Raw genomic sequence first — 26,090 nt, 5'->3', positions numbered from 1 at the left:
TACACACAGAGCGCGTGCCTGTAACTAAGTGTTTTTTTTTCTCTGGGCCCTGGCACCTTTCCAAGCTTGAAGAGCTAATTGGAATTAGAATAACATTCCTCAAAGGCCGCTCATTTAGCGATGGGGCTGAGTGCTAACGACAGAGAAGTGGGTGAGAGGGAGGCGGGAGAGAGCGCCCTAACGATCCACGCTAACAATGTTTTATTCTGATTTTTAATGAGGGGTAATCATTCAGCTGGAGAGCAAGAGGAGGGGGGTGGCAAGGAGAGAGAGAGGGAGGGAGGCCAAGAGGGAGGAGCAGAGTGGAGGACAGGAGAGGTGAGTAGGAAGCTGCAATTATCCCCTCTCGAGCTGTGAGTCACGGCCGTGTGTCTCGCAGCATCTCTTGGGGAAATAAGAGATGCACATTGCTTTTGTTCAGAGGCACTGCCACTAGACTGCACCGTGATAAGAAAACCCATGCCTTTATATTTGTGTAGCTTGAGGCAAATAGTACCACCGCTGCAGTCAATACTAAAACGCTAGGCAATATTAACTCCTTTACATTGCTATTTATTTTCTCTTTCTTTCATGATTCGTTATGCCAATTCCCAATTCTCTCATGATGTTCCTGCCACTGCTTACCTCTGCTGGTTGGTCCTGGGGCTGGGGAGGGTGTAGAGTAGACGACCATGATGTTCCTGCCACTGCTTACCTCTGCTGGTTGGTCCTGGGGCTGGGGAGGGTGTAGAGTAGACGACCATGATGTTCCTGCCACTGCTTACTTCTGCTGGTAGTAGACGACCATGATGTCGGCAGTCTCGTCTTCTCACCTGGCAATGACAAGTTTCACCGGGAGAACACAACACATGCAGAGGAAGATAGGAGATTGGATCAATGTGGTCTGTGGTTTACTGCATACCAAACCGGGGGTCCTTGTGGTCTGTGTTTACTGCATACCAAACCGGGGGTCCTTGTGGTCTGTGTTTACTGCATACCAAACCGGGGGTCCTTGTGGTCTGTGGTTTGTTTACTGCATACCAAACCGGGGGTCCTTGTGGTCTGTGGTTTGTTTACTGCATACCAAACCGGGGGTCCTTGTGGTCTGTGCCTGTGGTTTGTTTACTGCATACCAAACCGGGGGTCCTTGTGGTCTGTGGTTTGTTTACTGCATACCAAACCGGGGGTCCTTGTGGTCTGTGGTTTGTTTACTGCATACCAAACCGGGGGTCCTTGTGGTCTGTGTTTACTGCATACCAAACCGGGGGTCCTTGAAATGAAACAAGCTTGAGAACAACTGCTTAACAATATTATTGCCATTGTAGTTATGGTGCAAATAGTTCTACTGCTGGTCACTACATAGAACTACAGCAACGTTTATAATCCAAATAGTTTCTAATACATGAACCATCAAATTGGACTTTTAAAATGTAATAGCCAGATAGAGGGTCCCATACTTCACGTTGCAATCACTTGCATTCACTTCCTTCCAGCCTTGAGTCCTTTGCACAGTCTGTTTTATCCACATTAAAAAAGGACCACGGATATTTAAAACAAAACCTCCCTTCTTTAAGACCTTCCTGCATTTCTTCAGATGCGTTAAAAAACTGATTGAATACAAATTGGAATCGCACTCAGTGTGAAAAATACATTTAGTCAGGGAGAGGATAAACCGAGGACAGCAAATTGAAAGCAAAGTGGAATGCACAGTAAACCCTCAGTGTTAATTTATCCATTTGTACACTTAGAGATAGATGAGGATTTCACCGTGTATGAGTGCATCGAAGCAAAATAAGAGGTAGAAGGAAATTTAAGAAAGCGCGTGTGGTGCAAACAGAGCAACAGCCAGAGATAGATTGATATGATACGCAATAAAATCCTCAGTGTTAACTTATCTATATTTGTAACTCTGACAGTGTACAAATGGAACCAAATGGATGCGTACGGGTTCACTTGGTTTCCTGTGTGTACACTCTCAGAGTTAAACGAACACCGTGGGTTTGACTGTGTAGACAGCAGTAGTGAAGTGTGAAACAGATGCTGCTCGGTGGGGAGTCAGAGGGCAATGGAGCTTGTAGAATGCTTAGAGAGGGCAGAGGCTGAATCGATTCACACACACGTGCGCACGCCTGTACGCACACACACAAGCATGAGTGCGAGAAAGTGGCCGTGTTTGGTGAGCACGAGGGTGAGTGAGAAATGATGTGAGCAGGGGGGGGCGAGAAGAGAGTGATAGTGACAGCAGAGAGAGAGAGAGAGGTGAGGATGGATGAAAGGAGATTGAAGCTGATTATCTCTGAACACTGACAGAGTAGAGGCCCTGTAGGTCTGTCAGTGGCGCACGCACGCACGTGCACACGCGCGCGCGCGCGCACGCACACACACACACACACACACACACACACACACACACACACACACACACACACACACACACACACACACACACACACACACACACACACACACACCATATCTGCAGTACAAAGACACGCAATCAGTCAGTCAGTCAGTCAGTCAGACAGACAGAGAGACACACACACACACACACCTTTCTACACTGAAAATGTGTAACTCTCGACAGTGTCATGCACCTCTCTCCTACGTATATTCCTTGTCCCTACAAATTCCAAACCTCGTGTAGGCCTACAGTGTACTGTACACCATCTCCTTTTCTCTCCCCTCCCTCACTCCTCTCCCTCTTCTGCCCAGTAGTTTATCATAGCTTCTCTCCACATGAGGTGGTTCTCTGGACCCGTAGAGCAGAAAATGGAGGCTAGTCGAGAGAGACAGCATGAGATGGAAAAAAATATATAATCTTCACCGTAGTAAACATATTGCACTGATGCATGCACATGCTAAGCAATACAGTATGTTTTTGTGTATATCTACACATACATACTGTATTTTATGTGGCTTATAAAATGTGAATTATATATTAAAATGATTGAAGTTAAAGTCAATTATTATTGAAGTTTGTTCATCATTGTTATCATCATCCTTATCATTTCCATCTCAGTATTGAAGGACAGAACAGTCATCAACGTTTCACTATAATGTTTTTACAATTGGACAAAAGGACAGAGAAACAAACGGAGCCAAGGTTTTATCACAAGAGGAGGATTATGGAAATCGGGTTGTGATCGGTGGTGCGCTAATCCTCAGTGCTGCGTGCAATCCCATAAAAAGTATCAGTGAGATTAACCAGCAGATTAGCCACGTAGCCACGCACATATTTAACTGATTAAAACCCTCGAAAATCCAGCCCCAGGGGAGGGGTCCACGCCTTTTAGAGTCTGTATCCGCTGCTGGCTATTTCCGTTGGCATAATTATTATGGTGTACGTCTGAGTGTGTGTGCAGGACAGTCGCAGTGCAGAGGCTAAAAGAATAAAAGATGAGAGATTAGCAGCACCCGGAGGGAGGCAACAGTGCTTACATTTCCTTTGCAGCTCAGCGTTTAATTAAGAACGTTTCAAGTCATGTTCTTTAACTTCTACGGTGACTTCAACGCCATGCCGCCATGTTGGCTAGTCAAGAGACTCTTAGGGCAGATTCACACTATGGTCCCGACTCCCGTGTGTACTCGGGACCACTTGGCAGATGTTGTGGTAGTGTGAATGCTGCGTACCGTTCCAGATGTTGTGGTAGTGTGAATGCTGCGTACCGTTCCAGATGTTGTGGTAGTGTGAATGCTGCGTACCGTTCCAGATGTTGTGGTAGTGTGAATGCTGCGTACCGTTCCAGATGTTGTGGTAGTGTGAATGCTGCGTACCGTTCCAGATGTTGTGGTAGTGTGAATGCTGCGTACCGTTCCAGATGTTGTGGTAGTGTGAATGCTGCGTACCGTTCCAGATGTTGTGGTAGTGTGAATGCTGTGTACCGTTCCAGATGTTGTGGTAGTGTGAATGCTGCGTACCGCTCCAGATGTTGTGGTAGTGTGAATGCTGTGTACCGTTCCAGATGTTGTGGTAGTGTGAATGCTGCGTACCGTTCCAGATGTTGTGGTAGTGTGAATGCTGCGTACCGTTCCAGATGTTGTGGTAGTGTGAATGCTGCGTACCGTTCCAGACGTTGTGGTAGTGTGAATGCTGTGTACCGTTCCAGATGTTGTGGTAGTGTGAATGCTGCGTACCGTTCCAGATGTTGTGGTAGTGTGAATGCTGCGTACCGTTCCAGACGTTGTGGTAGTGTGAATGCTGCGTACCGTTCCAGACGTTGTGGTAGTGTGAATGCTGTGTACCGTTCCAGACGTTGTGGTAGTGTGAATGCTGCGTACCGTTCCAGATGTTGTGGTAGTGTGAATGCTGCGTACCGTTCCAGATGTTGTGGTAGTGTGAATGCTGCGTACCGTTCCAGACGTTGTGGTAGTGTGAATGCTGTGTACCGTTCCAGACGTTGTGGTAGTGTGAATGCTGCGTACCGTTCCAGATGTTGTGGTAGTGTGAATGCTGCGTACCGTTCCAGATGTTGTGGTAGTGTGAATGCTGCGTACCGTTCCAGACGTTGTGGTAGTGTGAATGCTGCGTACCGTTCCAGATGTTGTGGTAGTGTGAATGCTGCGTACCGTTCCAGACGTTGTGGTAGTGTGAATGCTGCGTACCGTTCCCCGGAGCGGATCACCCAACCATTTCCGGGACAGCATGGAGGTAGTCTCGGGACCGACTGAAGTGTACTCGGATATGGAACGCTGCAATGTGAAAGCATTGAATACAGTTGAATGATGTGTACTCGGGTCTTAGTGATGCAGGAGGTGGACTGGCCACGGTTACCGGACCTCACCAGCAGACTTAACCAATTGAACCCCAGCATCCCCAATATAGTGGGTGGAATAATCGACCAAAATAGCTCTTCAATGCAACAGAGGAGATTTGGTGTAGCTGGAAACAAGCAAGTACATTTGTAACATTTGTAAATCCGGCGACATTGGAACGGTCGCCACCAGAACGTAACATCATTAAAACTATATGCCTACACCTAACCTTATTCCTAAACTTAACCTCAGTAAAACTATACCTAAACCTAACCTTATTCCTAAACTTAACCTCAGTAAAACTATACCTAAACCTAACCTTATTCCTAAACTTAACCTCAGTAAAACTATACCTAAACCTAACCTTAATGAATACAGGAATACACACAATGGATGGACACAATGGGGGTGAGTGTGTTTTGGAGCAAGCGTTCCGGTTCAGGCTGCAGGGAAGCCCATCACATGGATGTGAAAGTGTGCGCAAGTGCGAGTTTCTGTGCGTGCGCATGTTTATCGACACAGTTGACAGTATGAATGCTTACTGTGCACTTCAGGTGAAGTGAAACAACATAAATGGCAATCAATGTATCCGATCATCAGCCCCCAGTTCATTGTGATCGACTAAGTGATCAATAGATGATGAGTGATGAGTTCAGGGCGATGCTCCGACATGGGAGCCGTGTTATCCGACTGCTGCTCATCAATTCCCAGATCGATCCAATCCAAATCTTATGTAGACATAGCCTACTTTGTACTAACCCTGGCCCCAGTTGATGCACATTATAATATAAACTAGCTGAAAGGCATATAGTAATCACATTGTAGTCCACGTCAGGAAGATGTAGACAGGATTTAAATGCTCGAGAAAATTGTGTATGTACTGTACATAATAAAAGTGCTGGAAATGAAAGACAAATCTGTTTATATGTAGACAATATACATGGCATTGTTCCAAACGATGCCTGTTGGGAACACATGCCCCTCCAGTTATACAATACCAACCTGTTGTACCCATCTATCCGTCTGTCTGTGTCCCTTTTATGTCCATATATGGAGATATCTGTATCTGTCTGTCTGCATGTATCCCTTTTATGGGCACATCAGTCGTATAATGCGGTTCTAGACAACCGCATCTCCATATATGGGCATATCAGTCGGATTGGACGTCCTGGACAACTGCCAATCTGATCAACTTCACACCAGGCACCGCGCTCCCTCAGGTCCTCTGCACAATGCACAGCCATTTACCTTGTTTGGGATACTTCTAAACTATGCAGAGGTTACCTAAATGGTTTACCATGGGTTTATTTATGATCAAGGAACAGACAAACAAGCTGAAACTACACAGAGACAGAGAGAGAGAGGGGACAACATACCAATCATACCATGCTTGTAACCTTAGTCACACAGACATGAGTGGCATTTTATTTTTCAAAATCCTTATTGGACTCAATATTACTGCAACCGCCGTGAGCCACCATGTGTGGAGGCATAAATGATGGCAGTCAGCTGGCTAGCCTGGTGACAGGTAGGTACAGTCAGGGCCTTGATTAAGACAAGAGACAGGTAGGTACAGCCAGGGCCTTGATTAAGACAAGAGAACCCCATACGTAGGAATCCCTGGTGTGTGTCTGACTAAATGGGGCTTGTTCTGGATGTGCTTCCTAATTAAGAGCTAGCAGTCAGCCTAGCAAGGTGCACAGCAGCAGTGGTTTCTCTGTCACAGGGGGCGCTTGGCTGTCGGTAAAGATGGCTGTGTGTTATTCTGTAATAACCCAAACTGACAGCTTCAGGTGAAGATGCAGGCATATTAAAGATGGAAGTCTCTCCCTCTGTCTCTCATGCACACACGTTTGTAGTGTGTCACAAGCACACACCTACGCACGCACGCACACACCTGCGCGCGCGCACGCACGCACGCACGCACGCACGCACACACACACACACACACACACACACACACACACACACACACACACACACACACACACACACACACACACACACACCTTTATCTCTCCTATTGAGTAACACTCTGATGCTTTCCATATTCCATGTGAGGGATTATTACAGCTTACCCACAATCCCCAGCAGCTGATTATCCTGCATGTTGACAGGACAGAGTTGTGCTATCAGCCCTGTGCAGCAGTCGTCTCTGAGTAAATGTGTGCGTGCACGTGCGTGTGCGGGAGAGGGAGACAGACAGACAGAGACAGAGACAGACAGACAGACAGACAGACAGACAGACAGACAGACAGACAGACAGACATGTAGACAGAGAGAGAGAGAGAGAGAGAGAGAGAAAAGGGGGAAACGGTATGTGTGAAAGAAAATGATTTAATGTATGTGAACATTTGTATTCTGAGTGCTGGTGTGTTTATATGGAGAGATGAGAAAGGGTTTATTGGCTACTTGTGCGTGTGTAAATGGGTGGCATTTATTGTGTATGTGTTTAGAGACTGTATGTATAGTTAGAGAGGAAATGACTGTGTGTGTGTGTGCGTGTGCGTGTGCGTGTGTGTGTGTGTGTGTGTGCACACGTGCGCTGCAGCAGGCAGGTGTTTGTGGTTGATACCTGCAGTTGCAGTAGTGCTGATCACCTCAGCATGGCACCTCACCTTAGGAGGGGGACAGCTCTAAGCTCATTAGCACACACACACACACACACACACACACACACACACACACACACACACACACACACACACACACACAGCTATGGAGATTGAGGTGAAAAAGGAGACGGGAGGGAAGAAAAAAGAAGCAAATCATCTCAGGAGAGAGAGACACAGACACTCACACAGAGCGACAGACAGAGAGAGAGAGCAGAGGAAAAGAGAAAAATAGTTTAGCTCACTGGAGACACCACCACTGAGAGAACAAGGAGAAAAATGAAAATGTTGGAAGGAGAGAATGTGAGGCCTTGAGGGAGAGGAGGAGAGGAGTGAGAAAGAGAAGGGTGTGTGTGTGTGTGTGTGTGTGTGTGTGTGTGTGTGTGTGTGTGTGTGGGGGGGGGGGGGGGGGTGGTAAGAGAGGGAGAAGCAGATGCACAAGAAAAGTATGCAGTCAAATGCATGTTTGTACAGGCCATCTTGGATTTCATATGATGTTATTACCTTTATGCAAAACAGCCCTATAATAAATACAAATATGTCATCACATTCTTATGTCCACAACTAGTACAGTAGAAGAATACAAGCATGTGTGCACAGTAAAATCATCAGTGATCGTTTAATCCCGAGGTGTGTAAAAATAAATAAATTGGGGGATTAATTTTTACACTCTCAGTCAAATGAACACTGAGGGTTTTACTGTGTTGAGCGCACGCACACACACACACACACACACACACACACACACACACACACACTACTGCGGACGAGAGATGAGCGGTGGGAAGAGAGCACCTTTTTGTGTGGCGCTGGGATAAATAGGATTATGGATTTGGGAGATTTAAGGGAAATAATCCGTCTGTGTATCGCAGAGAGAGAGAGGCGGCGGTGGCGGTAATCAAAAGAGAACGCTCCGATACGGAGCTCAGGAATCTTCACATAAGATGGAAAACCGGGAGCGTCATTTTCTATTTCTCTCTCCGAGAATCAGCTTTCATTCAGTCACTTGTGGCTGCTGTAATTGCCACATAATCACCTAACACTGTACACACTCATATGTGTGTGAATGTTAGGGACAGAAAAGAGAATTATACGTCATTTAGCTTATACTCCATCGCTGGCTTCGTCGCACACTGACAAGAGCTTGTAGATCTGCTATTTCCGCCGCGCGGCACATTGTACGACAAGGTATAAATCATAGGCTTAAATCAGGCTTTATGTTCACAGTAATTAATCAGATTTATAGCGTACACCAAGAGAGTGTAAAATGGTCTTTTATGACTACTGAACAGCTGCTCCATTTTGCAGTAGCTACATTAACAATGAGTGCCGGGATTTCTTTCAAAATAGGAGCTCAGAGTGCCAGCTTTAACTCTGAAAGCCCACCCCCTTCCATTCTGTACAAAAACCGGGATGCATAATGTTGCTTGCTTACCTTACGATGATTACGATAAAGTCTTTTCTAAAAGCATTAATATTCTAAACGAGAGTCATGTTGAAGTCAGAAATGAAGACAGAAGTATGCCCATCTGGTCAAAACCATGGAGTTCCTTAGATTAGGTGATACGAGTCCTCTGGATCCGTCCGTTGTATTTCATATGACGTTTCCACACGTCCTACCGTCTGAATGTGTTAAAATTAGTCATGAAGGGCAAAGGTCCCAAATTGGCTAAAACAAAATAAAACGGTACTACAAAACAGACCATGCTGTAATGAAACTATTAAAGTGATACAAATTAGTCACACAGTGCTGATGTAATACTCAGATCAGATTAACTAGGGGTATAACGTATAGTAACTACATCGCATCGATTTTAATTTCAACAATCTGAGTATATCAATATGTAAACACTAACATAATATATTGTTTGACTTTGCATCGTTATCGTTTTGCAATGCAAATACCATAATCGGTATTGAATAGTTTTGCAATGCAAATAATCAATTCTATAGTATCAATACTTAGTTCTTGAGTGTTCATGTCAAGGTGCGGGTTTGTCAAATACAATGTATTTGTCAGAGAATCCACTAGACCGGTGCCCGGCTGTAAAGCACCAAGCCGGTAACGATGGAAGTTGGAGATCCATGCCCCAACCTATGTGTCTGCCTCCCCTATTAACTATTCAAACTATTACTTAATTTCATTCATTCAATGCTAACCTTGCAGTAAATTGCTCGATAAATTAAGCATATTATCATACAAATGAACATGAAAATAATTGTAACCTACATTCCTCATCCTCACCTCATTCCATCTATAATAAAGGTCAGCAGAGGCTGCATTTTATGCGCAGACTGAGACTATAACGTGGGGAAATAATTTATGGCACTTTTCCATCGATCCTTTGTGGAGAGTGCATTGACGTTTTGTTTTGTTTCCTGGTATGGCTCATTGTCATTGGTTAATAAGAACAAACTCCATTAAATCATCGTGTCCAGCAAAATAGCTGGGGTACGATTTGAGAGTATGACCTCAATGTAGAGACAATACACACCGCTAGGGTCTCAAGATCGATTGTTCCTATAAGGGGGTATAGGACTTATGAACAAGCAGGCCCCATCTCAGTTCCGTGCATAAAGTGTGATTTGATGCCTCTTGGAACTATGACTGGTGGCCTTCTGTTGGCATTGTTTCTTGTACTGTGATCCGTTTGTATGTTTTCTGTATCCTGATGATTGCTGTGCACATGACAAATTTCCGAAAGGACAAATAAAGTATCCATCTACCGGTATCTATCTATCTATCCCTACACAATTATTGGTACATTATACACAAAGCACACACACACAGTCACACATGTATACGTGTGTGTGCTGTGTATAATGTACATACCAATAACATCAGCAAACAAAGACTTCAATATGATGACTTACTTATGTTAGGTTATTCCTTTTTGCTGCTCTACCCATAAGAAGAAAAATATAACAAAGCAGAGCACATTTTAAAACTTGTATGCCTTACCTTTATATTTCTTCATACGGTCCTTAGTCAGTGTAATGCTCCAACCTCGCCGATAAATATTCCTTAGTTGTATGTGCAATCCTGGCAATAGAAATAATTCAGATAATGATTCTGAAATGAAGGAAGACTCTGGTTAGAAAAACACATTTATTGTCTAGTCATCCTTTTATATTAGCTACCATTAAGACCATTTAGTGTTTCTCCATGTTAGATGTTTCTTTTAATTGGAAAAGACGTACAAAAAAACAAGTTCATTATTTCTAAATTGTGTACGGTAAGAAAACAAAAACAAATATGTACAATTACTTTTTACAAACGTTCATAGTGGACAGAAACAAAGAATTACTAGAAAAAGACCAACATAAAAAAACTGATCATGAAATCAACAGGTGACATGACTGAAGCAGATCAATTCACACCTCAAACTTGTATACCATAATTCAAATGTTCATCTTATGTATCTCATGTTAGCTTGTGTTCAGTCAAGTTATTTTTCATAAAAGTTGAAAAATCATAATAGGATGATATAGTTTTGCTTGTTTCAAGAATATTAATTTATTAATACATTTTTTAAATATATATTTTTAATTGTTATTCCAACAAGTGAAATGATAACACCCGCTGATTTTCTTCAACTTGTTTCAAGACGACTTTCAAGACAAAAATCAAGTCAGACGATAAGATAAACATTTTGGAGCCTGCCCCATGAGAACGGACAAGGCCAATCAGCCAATAAGACTTCACATCTTTGAGACGCAAAGGCGCTTTTCCTCCGCTAGAGCCGACTCAGTTCCGTTCGAGTTATGTAACGATACACACAGAATCGTAAATTATTGCCCCCCTAGGCAATGCCAGCCCTGAGCAATATTTTCCACCACGGAGGAAAGCGGGGCAGTGCTGTCCTCCTGGAATGTGACACGTGACTAGGGGCGAAGCAGTTCCGTGTGCGTCACAGAAGGGGGAGTCGCCAATTGTGTGTGATTTTGGGGAGGAAAAGCATGGTCACGGCAGAAACCAGGTCAACGAGCCAATAAGACGTTGTGTCTGTGAGGCAGGACCAGGCCAGCCAGCCAATAAGACATCATGTGTTTCAAAGGAGGATCAAAGGCAAAGCTTAAACCTATTAAGAGGTTTAAAACTCATTTTAAATTCACTTCGACGATACCAATGGGGAAATCAAATTCTTCTCAAATGTTAAAAAAAAGACCCCAACCTTGGATGTATGTACATTGTTGAGGTCAGAGGCTCAATACTTTTCTGGGACCGGGGCCAAATTATACATGTTAAGAACACAATATGAACCAGACTGTTTGTTCATCTGAAACAGCAGCCCAGTTAACAAAACAACAAAACTGCTTCTTTGGGGTCAATTCAGTGACGCAACTCAAAACAGATCAGGAAGGAACAATGACCCTATCTGTACTGTCCTATTATACTGTAGTAGGTGTGATAAAATAATCTCCATTGGAACAAAATATTGAGATGGGCGTCCACTGGTACCACTGGTACAGAAACATACGTTTTCCAGATGCCAGACACTTGAATCGGCCTCAAGTCTTAATGGGTTATGTTTTTCAGTGATTGGGTTCAGTATGATTTGATCAGGCTTCAGTAGGATAAAACACACTCCATAATGTCATCTTAGAGGTGGAATAGAAGACTCTCCATAATGTCCTCTTACCACAACTAGAACGACGACAGTGGTGAATGTTGAACGCTGACATTTCTCCGCCCACTGCGTGCTCATACTGAACAGTGGCTACAGTATGTAGAAGATCAGGACAATGTTATGTTCAAACTGTTTGAACATAACATGGTCTTGACTGAATAGTGTTAAAATCTAACATTATCCAGACCTTGGTGGGGGAGGCATGTCAGAACAGCGAGCTGAGGTCAAAAGGTCATTACCCGGGGACAGAACAGAGAGGTCACCAAACACAGAACATTCTCTATCTGGAACTCGGTTAAAAAAAAAAAGGAAAAAAGAATCATCATCATTTGCATTGCAATATTCAAATATCCAGCCGTCCATCAGTTCATCCAGTCTGATCAGTTGAGCTGTTTCCATATCTGTTACCAGTCTGTTATGCTAGGGTCTGTGCACCCTGGTCTTGTCAGACAACCGTCTGTATTTTGTTCAATCCAATGTCCCAGATCAAAATTAAAACAGTAGAGTGAGCCCCTTTGGTTCAGTCAGTGTCTGGTCCTGTTAAATGATCCCAGTGCGGTTCTTATCATTTGATGTCCATATATAATATATACTGTATGTCACAGTTCCTCTGCTCACATTAATGTCATTTCTTTTCCTAACCACTACGGAGGTAATCCTAGAAACGCCTTGGAAATGTGCATGTACAATGTACCTCTATCCTCTCTCTGTATTCCTTAGACAAAGTAGTAGAAAATTATGGAATGTCCCATCATGCTCTGTTCCTTTCTGGTCCCATGAGGAGGTTTCTGAGGAAAAACACTTTGAAGGCGTTAAAAAAATAAAAAATGACTCCTGTCCTTTAACTCCTGTCCTTCAGTAGATGACCTCGTAGACGGTGGCCTTCTTGTCCCCTGACCCAGTGACGATGTACTTGTCATCCACAGAGATGTCACAGCTCAGCACGGATGAAGACTCTTTAGACTACGGAGGGAGAGAGAGGATCTAGTTCACATTCATCTCACTTAAGGTATGTAACGAGGGCTGATATACAATATGTACGCATGATCTGAAGGAATGAATAAAACAATCACCAAGAAAATAGTCTATAGTTGCAACCCTAACAACAAGCATTGTCACTCCTACCTGGAATATACTGGCACCGTAGGGCACCTTAACAACAAGCATTCCCACTCCGATCAAAGCATCCTACCTGGAATATACTGGCACCGTAGGGCGTCCTCCATGCATTGAGTAGGTTGTCCTTCCCTGTGCTCACAAACCATTTACCTGAGGACACACACAAATGAGCCATTTAGGTCAAATCTTACTCAAAGCTAACAGAGAGACAAGGGCCATGATAACAGGATGTTATAGTCAGAGTTTGTTAGTTCATTCAGAGAAAACTCACCTCAGTTCCAGAGTCGGACTACTCTGTGAACAGGTATTTCCTCTTTAAATGTTGCAGTATGCATATAATGCCATTGTTCAGCTTTGCACCAGTTGTGTTTTGCTTTGTGCAAATTCTCAAACTTGATATTGTGGTCTCCGCCAGGAAGACCGGAGACTGTCTGTCCGTCTGTCTGTGGACAGCGCATCTCTGGCACTGTTGGACCCATCTGCATGACATTTTGCATGCAACCTCTGCCCCTAAGTTTTATGTTATAGTGCCACCAAGACACTACTCCTACAGATTTTGCCCGAACCACACACAAATCGCTACACAATATTTATTTTCTATAGCCATGTGATCAAGACAAATATTTCATATTCCATCCTGATTGGCTAAGATTGGTTTCCAAAGTTCGCAGGAGTGGCCCGTTTTGAACAAAATGCCACAAAATCAAACGCAGCATTTGCCATGAAACTTTGTACGCACATTCATACTAGGCTTTCAAATGGGCCTCAGGGTGGTGCTATAACAGGCCTATACTCTTGAACCATCGCCCATACAATCAAAAGCAACCCGGCACTTTTTCTAGTTTAGCCTTTTTATCTGAGGATCAGACTCATCAACAATATCTGTCTCGCCATGATGAACGAACAGATACATTGCGAGAGAAAAAGAGATACAGATCCTTCGAGGCAGTAATCAGTAATTGAGGATCTTTGTTTATTCAAGTAATTCAAGTTAAGTGAGGAATCATCACAGCAGTGCAGATACAGCTATAGCAGAATGGCTCCTAGGTGAGTGATGGGGGAAAGAGAGAGAAGACCATGACTTACCACAGTAGGCAAACTGCAGGGAGAGGACACAGCTCTCATGGAGATGCAGCTGGTATTTGTCAGGTTTAGTGACGTGGAGGACCTCAACATTGCTGCTCTCCATTCCCACAGCCAGCCACTCTCCTGTGGGACAGTAGCCCAGGGAGAATATCTGGACGGAGGGGAGAGAGGAGAGGGAGAAAATGTCATGTGGGCAAAGATCTGAAGCAGATTCATCTGAACGTTAGCTGTGCCCCTGAACGCTACAGCTGGAGTCCTTACTAATTACCAAGAAAGTGGAGCAAATCACTCGAGTTCTTACATCCTTATACTGGCTCCCTGTTTGTCAAAGAATAGATTTCAAAATAACACTGTTGGTCAAAAAGCTTTGAATGGATTAGGGACAATATAAATGTCTGATATTGTGCGATATAAGGACCCATCCATATCTTTCAGGTCATTTGAGAAAGTGTGGGGAAGCAGCATTTAGTATTTATGCACGACATATCTGGAACAAACTCCCATAAAACTTCAGGTCTGCTGCCGCTCTTGTTTATTTTAAAACACAACTAAAGACCTTTCTGTCTGCCGCTGCCTTTGATAGAGTTACTTTCATTAGTTTCTCTTCTGCACTGTATTATATGTTATGTTATTTTTACTTATTTAGTTTTACACATCCTAATGTCATTGTATGATTGTGGGTTAGCTTGATGTTCTATAAAGCACATTGAATTGCCTTGTTGGAATGTGCTATACAAAAAAGTGCCTTCCCTTGTTGAAATAAAAACAAATCCACTCATTCATGAATAAAAAAGTCATTTTAAGGGCCCGGACCGCTGGCCTAGCGCTTCGCCTGAGAGTGTTTGTGGGTTCGAGTCTTATGCTCCCCTTCTCTCTCTCCCAATTTCTTGTCTATCTACTGTATACCATCCATAAAAGGCAGAAACATCCCAAAAATATCTTTTAAAAATGGGTATTATCCACATGTCACATTGCGACGTTTTGTGCACCCGATGACAAGACAGCGACTATGTGTGAAATACATGCCTGTGAGGTGAAGTCGTGCTGCTGGAGCTGACGCCCCTCCCTCAGGTCCCAGGAGCGGACAGTGTTGTCCAGCCCTCCCGTCCACAGCTTGGTGCCATCGTTGGAGATGTCGATGCAGCTGGCACCATCGGTGTGACCCTGGAACTGCCTGCATGACGGACACATAATATTCTATAAGATGTGCTGCAGCACAGGGCAGCAGCATAGACAGTGGTCTGCTTCTTTGTGTATGCAGGTTAGTCACATCTGCCCTGTGCAAGTTTTGTTTACATGGATTAAAAGCCACACAATTAAATTGTTAATCGCAATTATTTGTATGACAATTAATCATCAAGATTTGTCATAATCGTGACAGCCCTAACAGCAAGGTCTGGGTTTTGAACCCCGGCAGGGAGCCTTTCTCTGTGGAGTTTGCATGTTCTCCCTGTGTTTGCGTTGGGTTTCCTCCATCACCAAAACCCATGCATGTTACATGCTATTGGCCTTGAGTCCTTGCTCAAGGCCAATAGCATGCAGCGTTACACTGGAGTCGCCTGGCGCCCGGCTGGCGCCCAGCTGGCTGTTCACTGTTGCTATTGGAAGTAGTTATGATTTAAAAGCAGAGGACAAATTTCAAAAGAAAGTATATAAGGAGCGTAAAGCTTCAATGCCCATCTACTCTGCTGAACAGGTGTTGCAGGTATGCTATGCTATGTTATACTCTTAATCAAAGTAAAAATAAGAGTCTGTACACTGTTAGCTCCCCCGGATTATACCAGATCAACGTTTCAATCCCCAAAGGATACTGATGAATAACCATTGTAGATCAAAGTGGTATGACAAAGTATAACCAACTAGCATTAGTTTGAATCCTAATGAATAAATACAAATTCTAGAGTTTACGTTGGTAGTGGCTAAGGTCATATTTGTAGGCCATCTGATGCCATATTAACAAACAGAGCCACATTTTTTTTAATAAATCTGGCAGTAGATGGCTTAAGGACTTGTTGGACCACCCAGCCTCCTTTAAGAAAATAAATATTCACCCTGACACACAAACATGAAAATCATCATTGGTTTAACATATGCTCAGCAAATGTTTCACAAGCACACATGACAGGCTTAAACAAACAGGACAGTAAACCTTTAAAGAGACGTCAGCTCCAAGGGCTAAATTGACATTAGGTGTGAAAACTAAATATTTACCCACATATACTGGGATTGTACATTTCTTTTAGGAAAGGGAAGGTATTTTGCGATCCAGCTAGATGGCTTTGATGAACACGCGGGGCCGTTAGGGGTTAAGTGTCTTGGACACTGGGCGAGCAGAGGGTCAAGCCGGTGACCTTCCGGTTCCCAGATGGCCTCTCAGCCTTGTGAGTCCACTGGTACCAACAGAAGGTCCCAAACATTGTTAAGTGTTATCTGTGTGTAAGGTATTGCTCCCTAGCTGTTGAACAGAATGATCATCTGTGTGTAAGGTATTGCTCCCTAGCTGTTGAACTGAATGATCATCTGTGTGTAAGGTATTGCTCCCTAGCTGTTGAACTGAATGATCATCTGTGTGTAAGGTATTGCTCCCTAGCTGTTGAACTGAATGATCATCTGTGTGTAAGGTATTGCTCCCTAGCTGTTGAACAGAATGATCATCTGTGTGTAAGGTATTGCTCCCTAGCTGTTGAACTGCACCAACCAGGAAAGCTCACACGGATGGATGCCAAGCTACAAACTGTGTGAACGCAGAGCAGGAGATACAGGTTATAAAGCTCAGATAGTGTGACATATTCACACTCGCAAATCAATCCACACATCACTTGCTTACATTCATCTAGCCGGCAAATTGTATTGTAATTTGTACATGTAGAGCTTGTCTCACCTAACCAACGTCTGATTGTGCAAATCCCAGACTGCAATGTTTCCGTCGCTGCAACATGAGAAGCAGACCTTGGAGTCTGGGCTGATGGCCAGGGCATAGCATGCTGGCGCCGATGATGTTAACTCTGCCTTAATCCTTGGAGTAGGTGTGGCCAAGTCCCAGATGGACAGTGTGCTGGCCTCGCCTCCCACTATAAGTGTCCGACCATCAGGTAGAAGACGACAGGAACGGATGTAGTTGTCTCGGTTCTGCATACAATTTAATATTTCATAGTTAATGAAAGTTGGTTAAAGAGCAACATTTTTGTGTTGTGTCTGACAGTGTGCGGGACCTTTTCTTTGTTTTTCAAAGATACCCTTTTTAATGTATGCTCTATTTCCCTACACACCTGTCACTAGCCTTCTGAGGTTCGCATCGGCCATTTGCTAAAAAACATTAACATTTGTATTTCATATACCAGTGCATACAGTAGATTCTGTTTATATTAGAAAGGGCTGTCAAACGATAAAAAACTACATCACATGAATTGCTGTGGATAATTGTGATAAATAAAAATAAATTTCCAATGGCACTTAAAATCAAATATATCAAAATGTAATACCAAACTACCACCAATTTAATGAGGAATCCACACACATCCGTATCCAGTGGTCTAAAGTGGTGTCAGTAGAAGTGTGTATGCTCTACTATCACCAGAGAATTTCAAAGTAGACTGTGCAGTGTGCAGTGAATGCTGCCGAAACAGATATTCTCCAATGCTGTTGCTGATACTGACAGGTCAGCCGGTTCCTTAGAAGTACTGTATGGGCCAGTACTGTTCGCAAAGTCACTTGACTCCTCCTGAAGCTAATATTTGCTTAATTAAGGCTGAAGGGACAGTAGGAATTGTTTGACTGAAGGAATCGTTTTGAATGCTGAACCAAGCAGAATAGAGTTCATGTGATCATTACTGACTGTATTTAGTTGAACATTTGCATTGATTCTATTCACATTGTGATTGGATTTGGACTGCACATCTTCAGAGTTGACAACTTGACACTGTGACAAGACCCACAAATTATGTTTGTGTGAGAGGCAGGGCTGCTCCATGAGTGCAGGGTTCGACTGGGTCAGAAATTCGGCCCTGACATTTGGCTCTGGGCCAAATGCCAGCCCACCACAACAGGCAAGCAGATGGCAGATGCTCTACCACCCCGCTCTGTCGAGGCACACACACAAACAAGCCCTAATACCACCACTTTTATACTGAAAAACATCCCCTCCATGTAAAACAAATATTAAAGCAAGGGCCCATTCAATGGGCGGCCCACCGAGCATATGCCCTGTACGTCAAGTGGCCAGTCCAGGCCATGAGTGTGTGTGTCTGTATGTCAGAGCAAGACTTTTTATTTAAGAAAGAAGAGTAAAGGGATACACACACCGTCTGCGAACGCCGCGCGTCAAAACAGCCGCCTCCGTTATTTTCCGCACATCGGCGGCGTCCGATGCGCGTTCACGCCTCGCCTGACGCTCCGATACACCACTGTTCTATTTCCCAGGCGTTGCCGCCGCGTCGCTGTGCACCCGGTGTGTGTAGGGCTTTATAGGATTAACACAATTAACCTTGTTTTTGATAGCCTTAGTTTATGTTAGTTATTGTGTACCCATATGCGGATATGCCCATAATAATTATTAATACGTAACGTAACTATTTTGTCCAAGAGAAAGGCGTACAATATTGCAGATATGTCTTACTATTTTCCTTACACAAGCACACCACCTTCGCCACAATAAGTGCATAACCCAATCCTGAAACAGATGCACACACACGCGTCTTCCAACTCCTCACTCACTACAGAGGCAAGCCGTCACACAGGGTTCCACAAGTCATACAAGTCATACTAATAACGATTTCTTCTTTAGCCATAAACCTGCACAAAGCATGTGCGCACACACACATACATACACACACACAGTCACACACACACACACACACACCACCCCCCCCCCCCCCCCCCCCTGCCATTCCTCTGCTCACCAGGCAGTCGAGCTGCGACACAGGGCTCTTGTTGCCCGGGTGACTTATGTCCCAGACCTTGACGCAGCCCTTTCCACCGGTGTAGACGTGGCGGGTGGGGTTGCTGATGGTGACTGCACACACCACCTCGCCGTGGTTCAGCGTGTTGATCTGGCGGGCATGGCGCGGGATGCCCGGGCCCACCAGCGCGTCCGGAGGGAAGGGCACAGGCTGCATCTGGCCGTCCGCTGCCACGTGGAAGGAGTAGGCTCTGTTGGAGGAAGACCAACGTGATGAGGACCAGCAGAGCAGGGAGGGTGACAGTGTTGACTTAGTTTAAATCTTTTCAATACAATTCCGTTACGTTTTAGTCATATTTTAGTCACCTGAAATGTTTTTCCTTTAGTCGGGTGAAATGTTTTGTGCATAGTTCCCCATTGTGTTATTTTTTCCCTTTCTTTGTTTCTTGGAAAAAAAATATGAGAACTAATTTCACCCACCAATTTACTTGTAAAGTCAAGTGTGATGTGACAATAAAGATGTGCCATTTTCTGCTAAGTTTTCTGCAGAATATGGATGTCGAGGTTAAAGTTTAGATGAGAAAGTAAAAAGATGAGGTGGAGGATAGAAGGGATGTTTGGCATTTTTACTATTTCTTTGCCCTGATAAATCTATTACCTAGAATATCAAGTCATAATCCGCACACGCACGCATAGTTGCATACACGCACACACACACTTTCTTTCTCTCTAACGAACACTTACGGTTTGCCTCCAGGGATGCCTGATAAGCTGGGGGGCATTCCAGGGACTCTCATGTGAGGATGGGGGTCAAAACCAACCTTGGAGAAGGAACACACAACATATGTGCTCAGTACAAACACACACAGCCCCTGGGGGAGTTGGCACAAGAGTTCAGGTAACAGTCATGAGCTCAGAATGTGCACGTGTTCATGCACGCAAGCACACTGGGGCTGCAAATTTTCCATTATCTCCTTAGCGATTATTCTATCGATTACTCTTTCGCTTAAAGGACAACTCCGGACTAAATAACATCTAGGCTCATTTTCCTAATTATATTGATCCCAAATGCTGGCCATTTTGCAGTGTCGTCCGGTTTCCCCAGCTGACCCCAGCAGCCCTCATAGCATAGAGTGGAGACCATAACCTTATTATATTGCTACTTAAAAAAAGGGACAGGACACCCAAAATTACATTTTCTTACATTTTAACAAAAGTAATTTGGTCCTTTGTGATAGGGAGCATTGCTATAGTACGCTCATAGTCTTCTTGTTTGAGGGCTTTCTGCAGTTTCTGCTCTATTTCTGTGTAAAAGTGTGTATTTCCAAGTTATTGGGCCGAAAATAAATATTTGGCACGTTGGCACATTACGTTGCGGAGTCTGTATTCTTTTTTTACGCGTGCCAACAGCTAGTTTTAACTTTTGTTTTTAGAAGTAATTTTCGAGGCGGACAGCTCTCTGTGGCGTTGATTCAGAATTATGATATGCACACGCCACTCCGCCCATCCCCCCCACAACAATGGATAAAACAATGCCTACAGTTTATGTTTCTTTTCATTTCTCAATGCAGATCAAATAAATAACGGGGGGGGGGGGGTTCCTGACCCTTTCAGCAATTTGATGCGGTCAAAAGTGATATATATTTTTTCATTAATCTGTTATTAGTTGTCATTACACACGCATCTATATATTGGGTGTCCCATGAACCACCCTAGTCTGCACACTTAACAGATGTTATGGTGTCATGCGTGACTAATCAATAATAACAATATCTATTATTACAATGGGCTTAATTCCAAAAGTGTAATTATATTAGACATTTTCACTAGGAATATATTTTACTAAATTAAATCATTTTTGATGAATTGTTGCACCCCAAATGTACACACGCAGTTGCAAGCAAAGACATATTTTTACTGTAACTGTACACAAGACATAACAATAAAGAAAGCTTTTAACAGAAGCATACAATAATGCCCTGTATGAGTATGTCAGCAGAAGTCAGAACGGTGTATACACACACACACACACACACACACACACACACACACACACCTTCCTTAAACATCATACAGATACACACATCTGCCTGTATAAACACAGTAAGAACACTGTGCAAATACAGCAAATGAAGCGATGAGGTCATTGGTGGTAATGGACACTAAGATACGAACCCACGCTGACTTCAGGCTCTGTGTAAACATTCACACACTTAAGCACTGAGATGTAAAACACGGCTGTGCAATTATTGACACTCTCAAGCACACAAAGTAGAACAATTAAGGGTTGAGTGTAACAAATTGCTTCTAGGAAGTCAATCAATCATCTAATGGTGATTCTATGACTTTTCCACAGTATGTCCATATTGGCTGACACTTGCACATGTACAACCTGGACATGGTGAGCATACACAATTACCGGTATGAAGCATACAAAAAGAACATAATACAAAAAGAACAGGAAATAAACAAGACAGCTTCTGAGCTTGTAGATCTGCAATTATTCAATGTGTATGTAGTATATATATATAGTGCTTAAATGGTTCAAACAAAATAAAGCTTAATTTAAAAAAGAATAATTTTAATAATAATAATAATTTACTTTTCAGGATTCATAAATATAAACATTAGCATGTCTACAAGCTCAAAAAGTGTCCCTTCACGCTGCGCATCAAGCTCAAACAGTGTCCCTTCACGCTGCGCATCAAGCTCAAAAAGTGTCCCTTCACGCTGCGCATCAAGCTCAAAAAGTGTCCCTTCACGCTGCGCATCAAGCTCAAAAAGTGTCCCTTCACGCTGCGCATCAAGCTCAAAAAGTGTCCCTTCACGCTGCGCATCAAGCTCAAAAAGTGTCCCTTCACGCTGCGCATCAAGCTCAAAAAGTGTCCCTTCACGCTGCGCATCAAGCTCAAAAAGTGTCCCTTCACGCTGCGCATCAAGCTCAAAAAGTGTCCCTTCACGCTGCGCATCAAGCTCAAAAAGTGTCCCTTCACGCTGCGCATCAAGCTCAAACAGTGTCCCTTCACGCTGCGCATCAAGCTCAAAAAGTGTCCCTTCACGCTGCGCATCAAGCTCAAAAAGTGTCCCTTCACGCTGCGCATCAAGCTCAAACAGTGTCCCTTCACGCTGCGCATCAAGCTCAAAAAGTGTCCCTTCACGCTGCGCATCAAGCTCAAAAAGTGTCCCTTCACGCTGCGCATCAAGCTCAAAAAGTGTCCCTTCACGCTGCGCATCAAGCTCAAAAAGTGTCCCTTCACGCTGCGCATCAAGCTCAAAAAGTGTCCCTTCACACTGCGCATCAAGCTCAAAAAGTGTCCCTTCACGCTGCGCATCAAGCTCAAACAGTGTCCCTTCACGCTGCGCATCAAGCTCAAAAAGTGTCCCTTCACGCTGCGCATCAAGCTCAAAAAGTGTCCCTTCACGCTGCGCATCAAGCTCAAACAGTGTCCCTTCACGCTGCGCATCAAGCTCAAAAAGTGTCCCTTCACGCTGCGCATCAAGCTCAAAAAGTGTCCCTTCACGCTGCGCATCAAGCTCAAAAAGTGTCCCTTCACGCTGCGCATCAAGCTCAAAAAGTGTCCCTTCACGCTGCGCATCAAGCTCAAAAAGTGTCCCTTCACGCTGCGCATCAAGCTCAAAAAGTGTCCCTTCACGCTGCGCATCAAGCTCAAAAAGTGTCCCTTCACGCTGCGCATCAAGCTCAAAAAGTGTCCCTTCACGCTGCGCATCAAGCTCAAACAGTGTCCCTTCACGCTGCGCATCAAGCTCAAAAAGTGTCCCTTCACGCTGCGCATCAAGCTCAAAAAGTGTCCCTTCACGCTGCGCATCAAGCTCAAAAAGTGTCCCTTCACGCTGCGCATCAAGCTCAAAAAGTGTCCCTTCACGCTGCGCATCAAGCTCAAAAAGTGTCCCTTCTCGCTGCGCATCAAGCTCAAAAAGTGTCCCTTCACGCTGCGCATCAAGCTTGTGGACCTGCTACTTTAGATGCTTTTGTGTGACGCTGTAAGTTATGATCAAGTTGAGGCTTCTGCCCAACGACAACACATTACACTACTATCCTACTCACCATGGGACCACCCATGGATCCTACTCACCATGGGACCACCCATGGATCCTACTCACCATGGGACCACCCATGGATCCTACTCACCATGGGACCACCCATGGATCCTACTCACCATGGGACCACCCATGGATCCTACTCACCCTGGGACCACCCATGGATCCTACTCACCATGGGACCACCCATGGATCCTACTCACCATGGGACCACCCATGGATCCTACTCACCATGGGACCACCCATGGATCCTACTCACCATGGGACCACCCATGGATCCTACTCACCATGGGACCACCCATGGATCCTACTCACCATGGGACCACCCATGGATCCTACTCACCATGGGACCACCCATGGATCCTACTCACCATGGGACCACCCATGGATCCTACTCACCATGGGACCACCCATGGATCCTACTCACCATGGGACCACCCATGGATCCTACTCACCATGGGACCACCCATGGATCCTACTCACCCTGGGACCACCCATGGATCCTACTCACCATGGGACCACCCATGGATCCTACTCACCCTGGGACCACCCATGGATCCTACTCACCATGGGACCACCCATGGATCCTACTCACCATGGGACCACCCATGGATCCTACTCACCATGGGACCACCCATGGATCCTACTCACCATGGGACCACCCATGGATCCTACTCACCATGGGACCACCCATGGATCCTACTCACCATGGGACCACCCATGGATCCTACTCACCCTGGGACCACCCATGGATCCTACTCACCCTGGGACCACCCATGGATCCTACTCACCATGGGACCACCCATGGATCCTACTCACCCTGGGACCACCCATGGATCCTACTCACCATGGGACCACCCATGGATCCTACTCACCATGGGACCACCCATGGATCCTACTCACCATGGGACCACCCATGGATCCTACTCACCATGGGACCACCCATGGATCCTACTCACCATGGGACCACCCATGGATCCTACTCACCATGGGACCACCCATGGATCCTACTCACCATGGGACCACCCATGGATCCTACTCACCATGGGACCACCCATGGATCCTACTCACCATGGGACCACCCATGGATCCTACTCACCATGGGACCACCCATGGATCCTACTCACCATGGGACCACCCATGGATCCTACTCACCATGGGACCACCCATGGATCCTACTCACCATGGGACCACCCATGGATCCTACTCACCCTGGGACCACCCATGGATCCTACTCACCATGGGACCACCCATGGATCCTACTCACCCTGGGACCACCCATGGATCCTACTCACCATGGGACCACCCATGGATCCTACTCACCATGGGACCACCCATGGATCCTACTCACCATGGGACCACCCATGGATCCTACTCACCATGGGACCACCCATGGATCCTACTCACCATGGGACCACCCATGGATCCTACTCACCATGGGACCACCCATGGATCCTACTCACCATGGGACCACCCATGGATCCTACTCACCATGGGACCACCCATGGATCCTACTCACCATGGGACCACCCATGGATCCTACTCACCATGGGACCACCCATGGATCCTACTCACCATGGGACCACCCATGGATCCTACTCACCATGGGACCACCCATGGATCCTACTCACCATGGGACCACCCATGGATCCTACTCACCATGGGACCACCCATGGATCCTACTCACCATGGGAGAGCGTCCGTAGGCGGCCACGGCGGCGGCGGCGGCAGCAGCGCTCATCTGAGGTGACATGTTGTGCAGTCCCGCGGCGTACACGGCCGCGCCGGCCGCTCCGGCCAGGTCCCCGTTCATGGCCGCCGCGTGGGGCAACATGCCGAACGCACCCGGGTACGGCCCGGGGACAGCAAGGGGCGTCCGCAGACCTGCAGCTGAGGGAGAGGATTTCCCTTCATTCACCAGTTTCAACATGTGGGCCTTGATCATGCTTTTAGCCCATTTTTGGGGCGGGAACCCCTTTTGGTGTTAGCATTATGTAATGCTTTAGCTATTGAAAAATAGCAGATCTACAAGCTCATAGTGCGCCACCGAGTGGCACGCTACAAGCTTGTAGGTCTGCTATTTTTGAAAAATTGAACGACTGACATAGAAACATAGCTTTTTCAGAAAACTGTAATTTTCAAACAGACATTTTTAGAATCTGATCTCAGCTCAAAATGGCTTAAACTGTTTAAAGCAGTGGTTCAGCACTGCCATAAGTAGCTGGCTGCATGCTTGCCACTTCCTTGACCCAGCTGGACATTGTGTTGTTGGAGCACTGCACTGGTACCCATTTAGACCAGAGTTAAAAACAGTCACTTTGAAATAATATATATTCAAAGATTTGTGCCACATTTTTCTAAAATAGCAGACCTACAAGCTCGTAGCGCGCCACACGGTGGCATGCTATGAGCTTGTAGATCTGCTATTTTTCAATAGCTAAATTATAACATGTTTGGCGTTTACAACACCAAAAGGGGTTCCCGCCCAAAATGGGTTAAAAGGACCGTAGTGGTATCAGTACATGTCATTGTCTATTCATAGCTTCAGCCATACATCATGCATACAACATTGCAGTTTGTACAAAGATATCAGAAACAAATACCAAACTTAGCTGAATCATTCAGTCACTGTTGACTACACATCATTATGCAGTTAATAAGTCATGGACGGATGAATTTAGTTTGAAAATAATATAATAATATTTTCTCCAGGGAATATTCTCTGCTACACAGTTCATAAGATGCTGCATAAAATGCATTAACCGCCAAAAGAAATAAAGGGAACTTAAAATATGGACCATGTAATAATATTTAGTGATCTGGTTTGATTACCAATCTAGATTCAAGTCTAAATTTCACACCATACAATTAACTAAATCAAATTGGCTTCCTTGATAAACAAACAATGTAAACTTTGGGTTGTAGTCAATGGGCTAAACCATGCTTTTAAACCAG

At 44.8% G+C, this 26,090-nt stretch overlaps 1 protein-coding gene across 2 annotated transcripts in view; it reads right to left on the bottom strand.

Moving 5' to 3' along the window:
* Positions 1-10,486: 10,486 nt before the first annotated feature.
* Positions 10,487-26,090, bottom strand: part of LOC308317470 (transducin-like enhancer protein 1) — a 37,189-nt gene continuing 21,585 nt past the window's right edge. For both annotated transcript variants that reach the window (XM_080766491.1, XM_080766492.1), the window contains exons 13-20: positions 24,823-25,025; positions 19,821-19,897; positions 19,078-19,327; positions 17,061-17,308; positions 15,206-15,353; positions 14,180-14,330; positions 13,167-13,243; positions 10,487-12,937 (exon numbers count right to left, since the gene is read on the bottom strand). In XM_080766491.1, coding sequence (XP_080622617.1) covers positions 12,830-12,937; positions 13,167-13,243; positions 14,180-14,330; positions 15,206-15,353; positions 17,061-17,308; positions 19,078-19,327; positions 19,821-19,897; positions 24,823-25,025 — 1,262 coding nt within the window. In that variant the 3' untranslated portion in view covers positions 10,487-12,829. The remainder of the gene's footprint in view (positions 12,938-13,166; positions 13,244-14,179; positions 14,331-15,205; positions 15,354-17,060; positions 17,309-19,077; positions 19,328-19,820; positions 19,898-24,822; positions 25,026-26,090) is intronic.

This window comes from Protomyctophum bolini (genome assembly GCF_963924005.1).
Source record: "Protomyctophum bolini genome assembly, chromosome: 6".
In the NCBI taxonomy this organism is placed as follows: Eukaryota; Metazoa; Chordata; class Actinopteri; order Myctophiformes; family Myctophidae; genus Protomyctophum; species Protomyctophum bolini.
The sequence above is the reverse complement of the archived record's forward strand: the minus strand, read 5'-3'. Positions and strand labels throughout refer to the sequence as shown.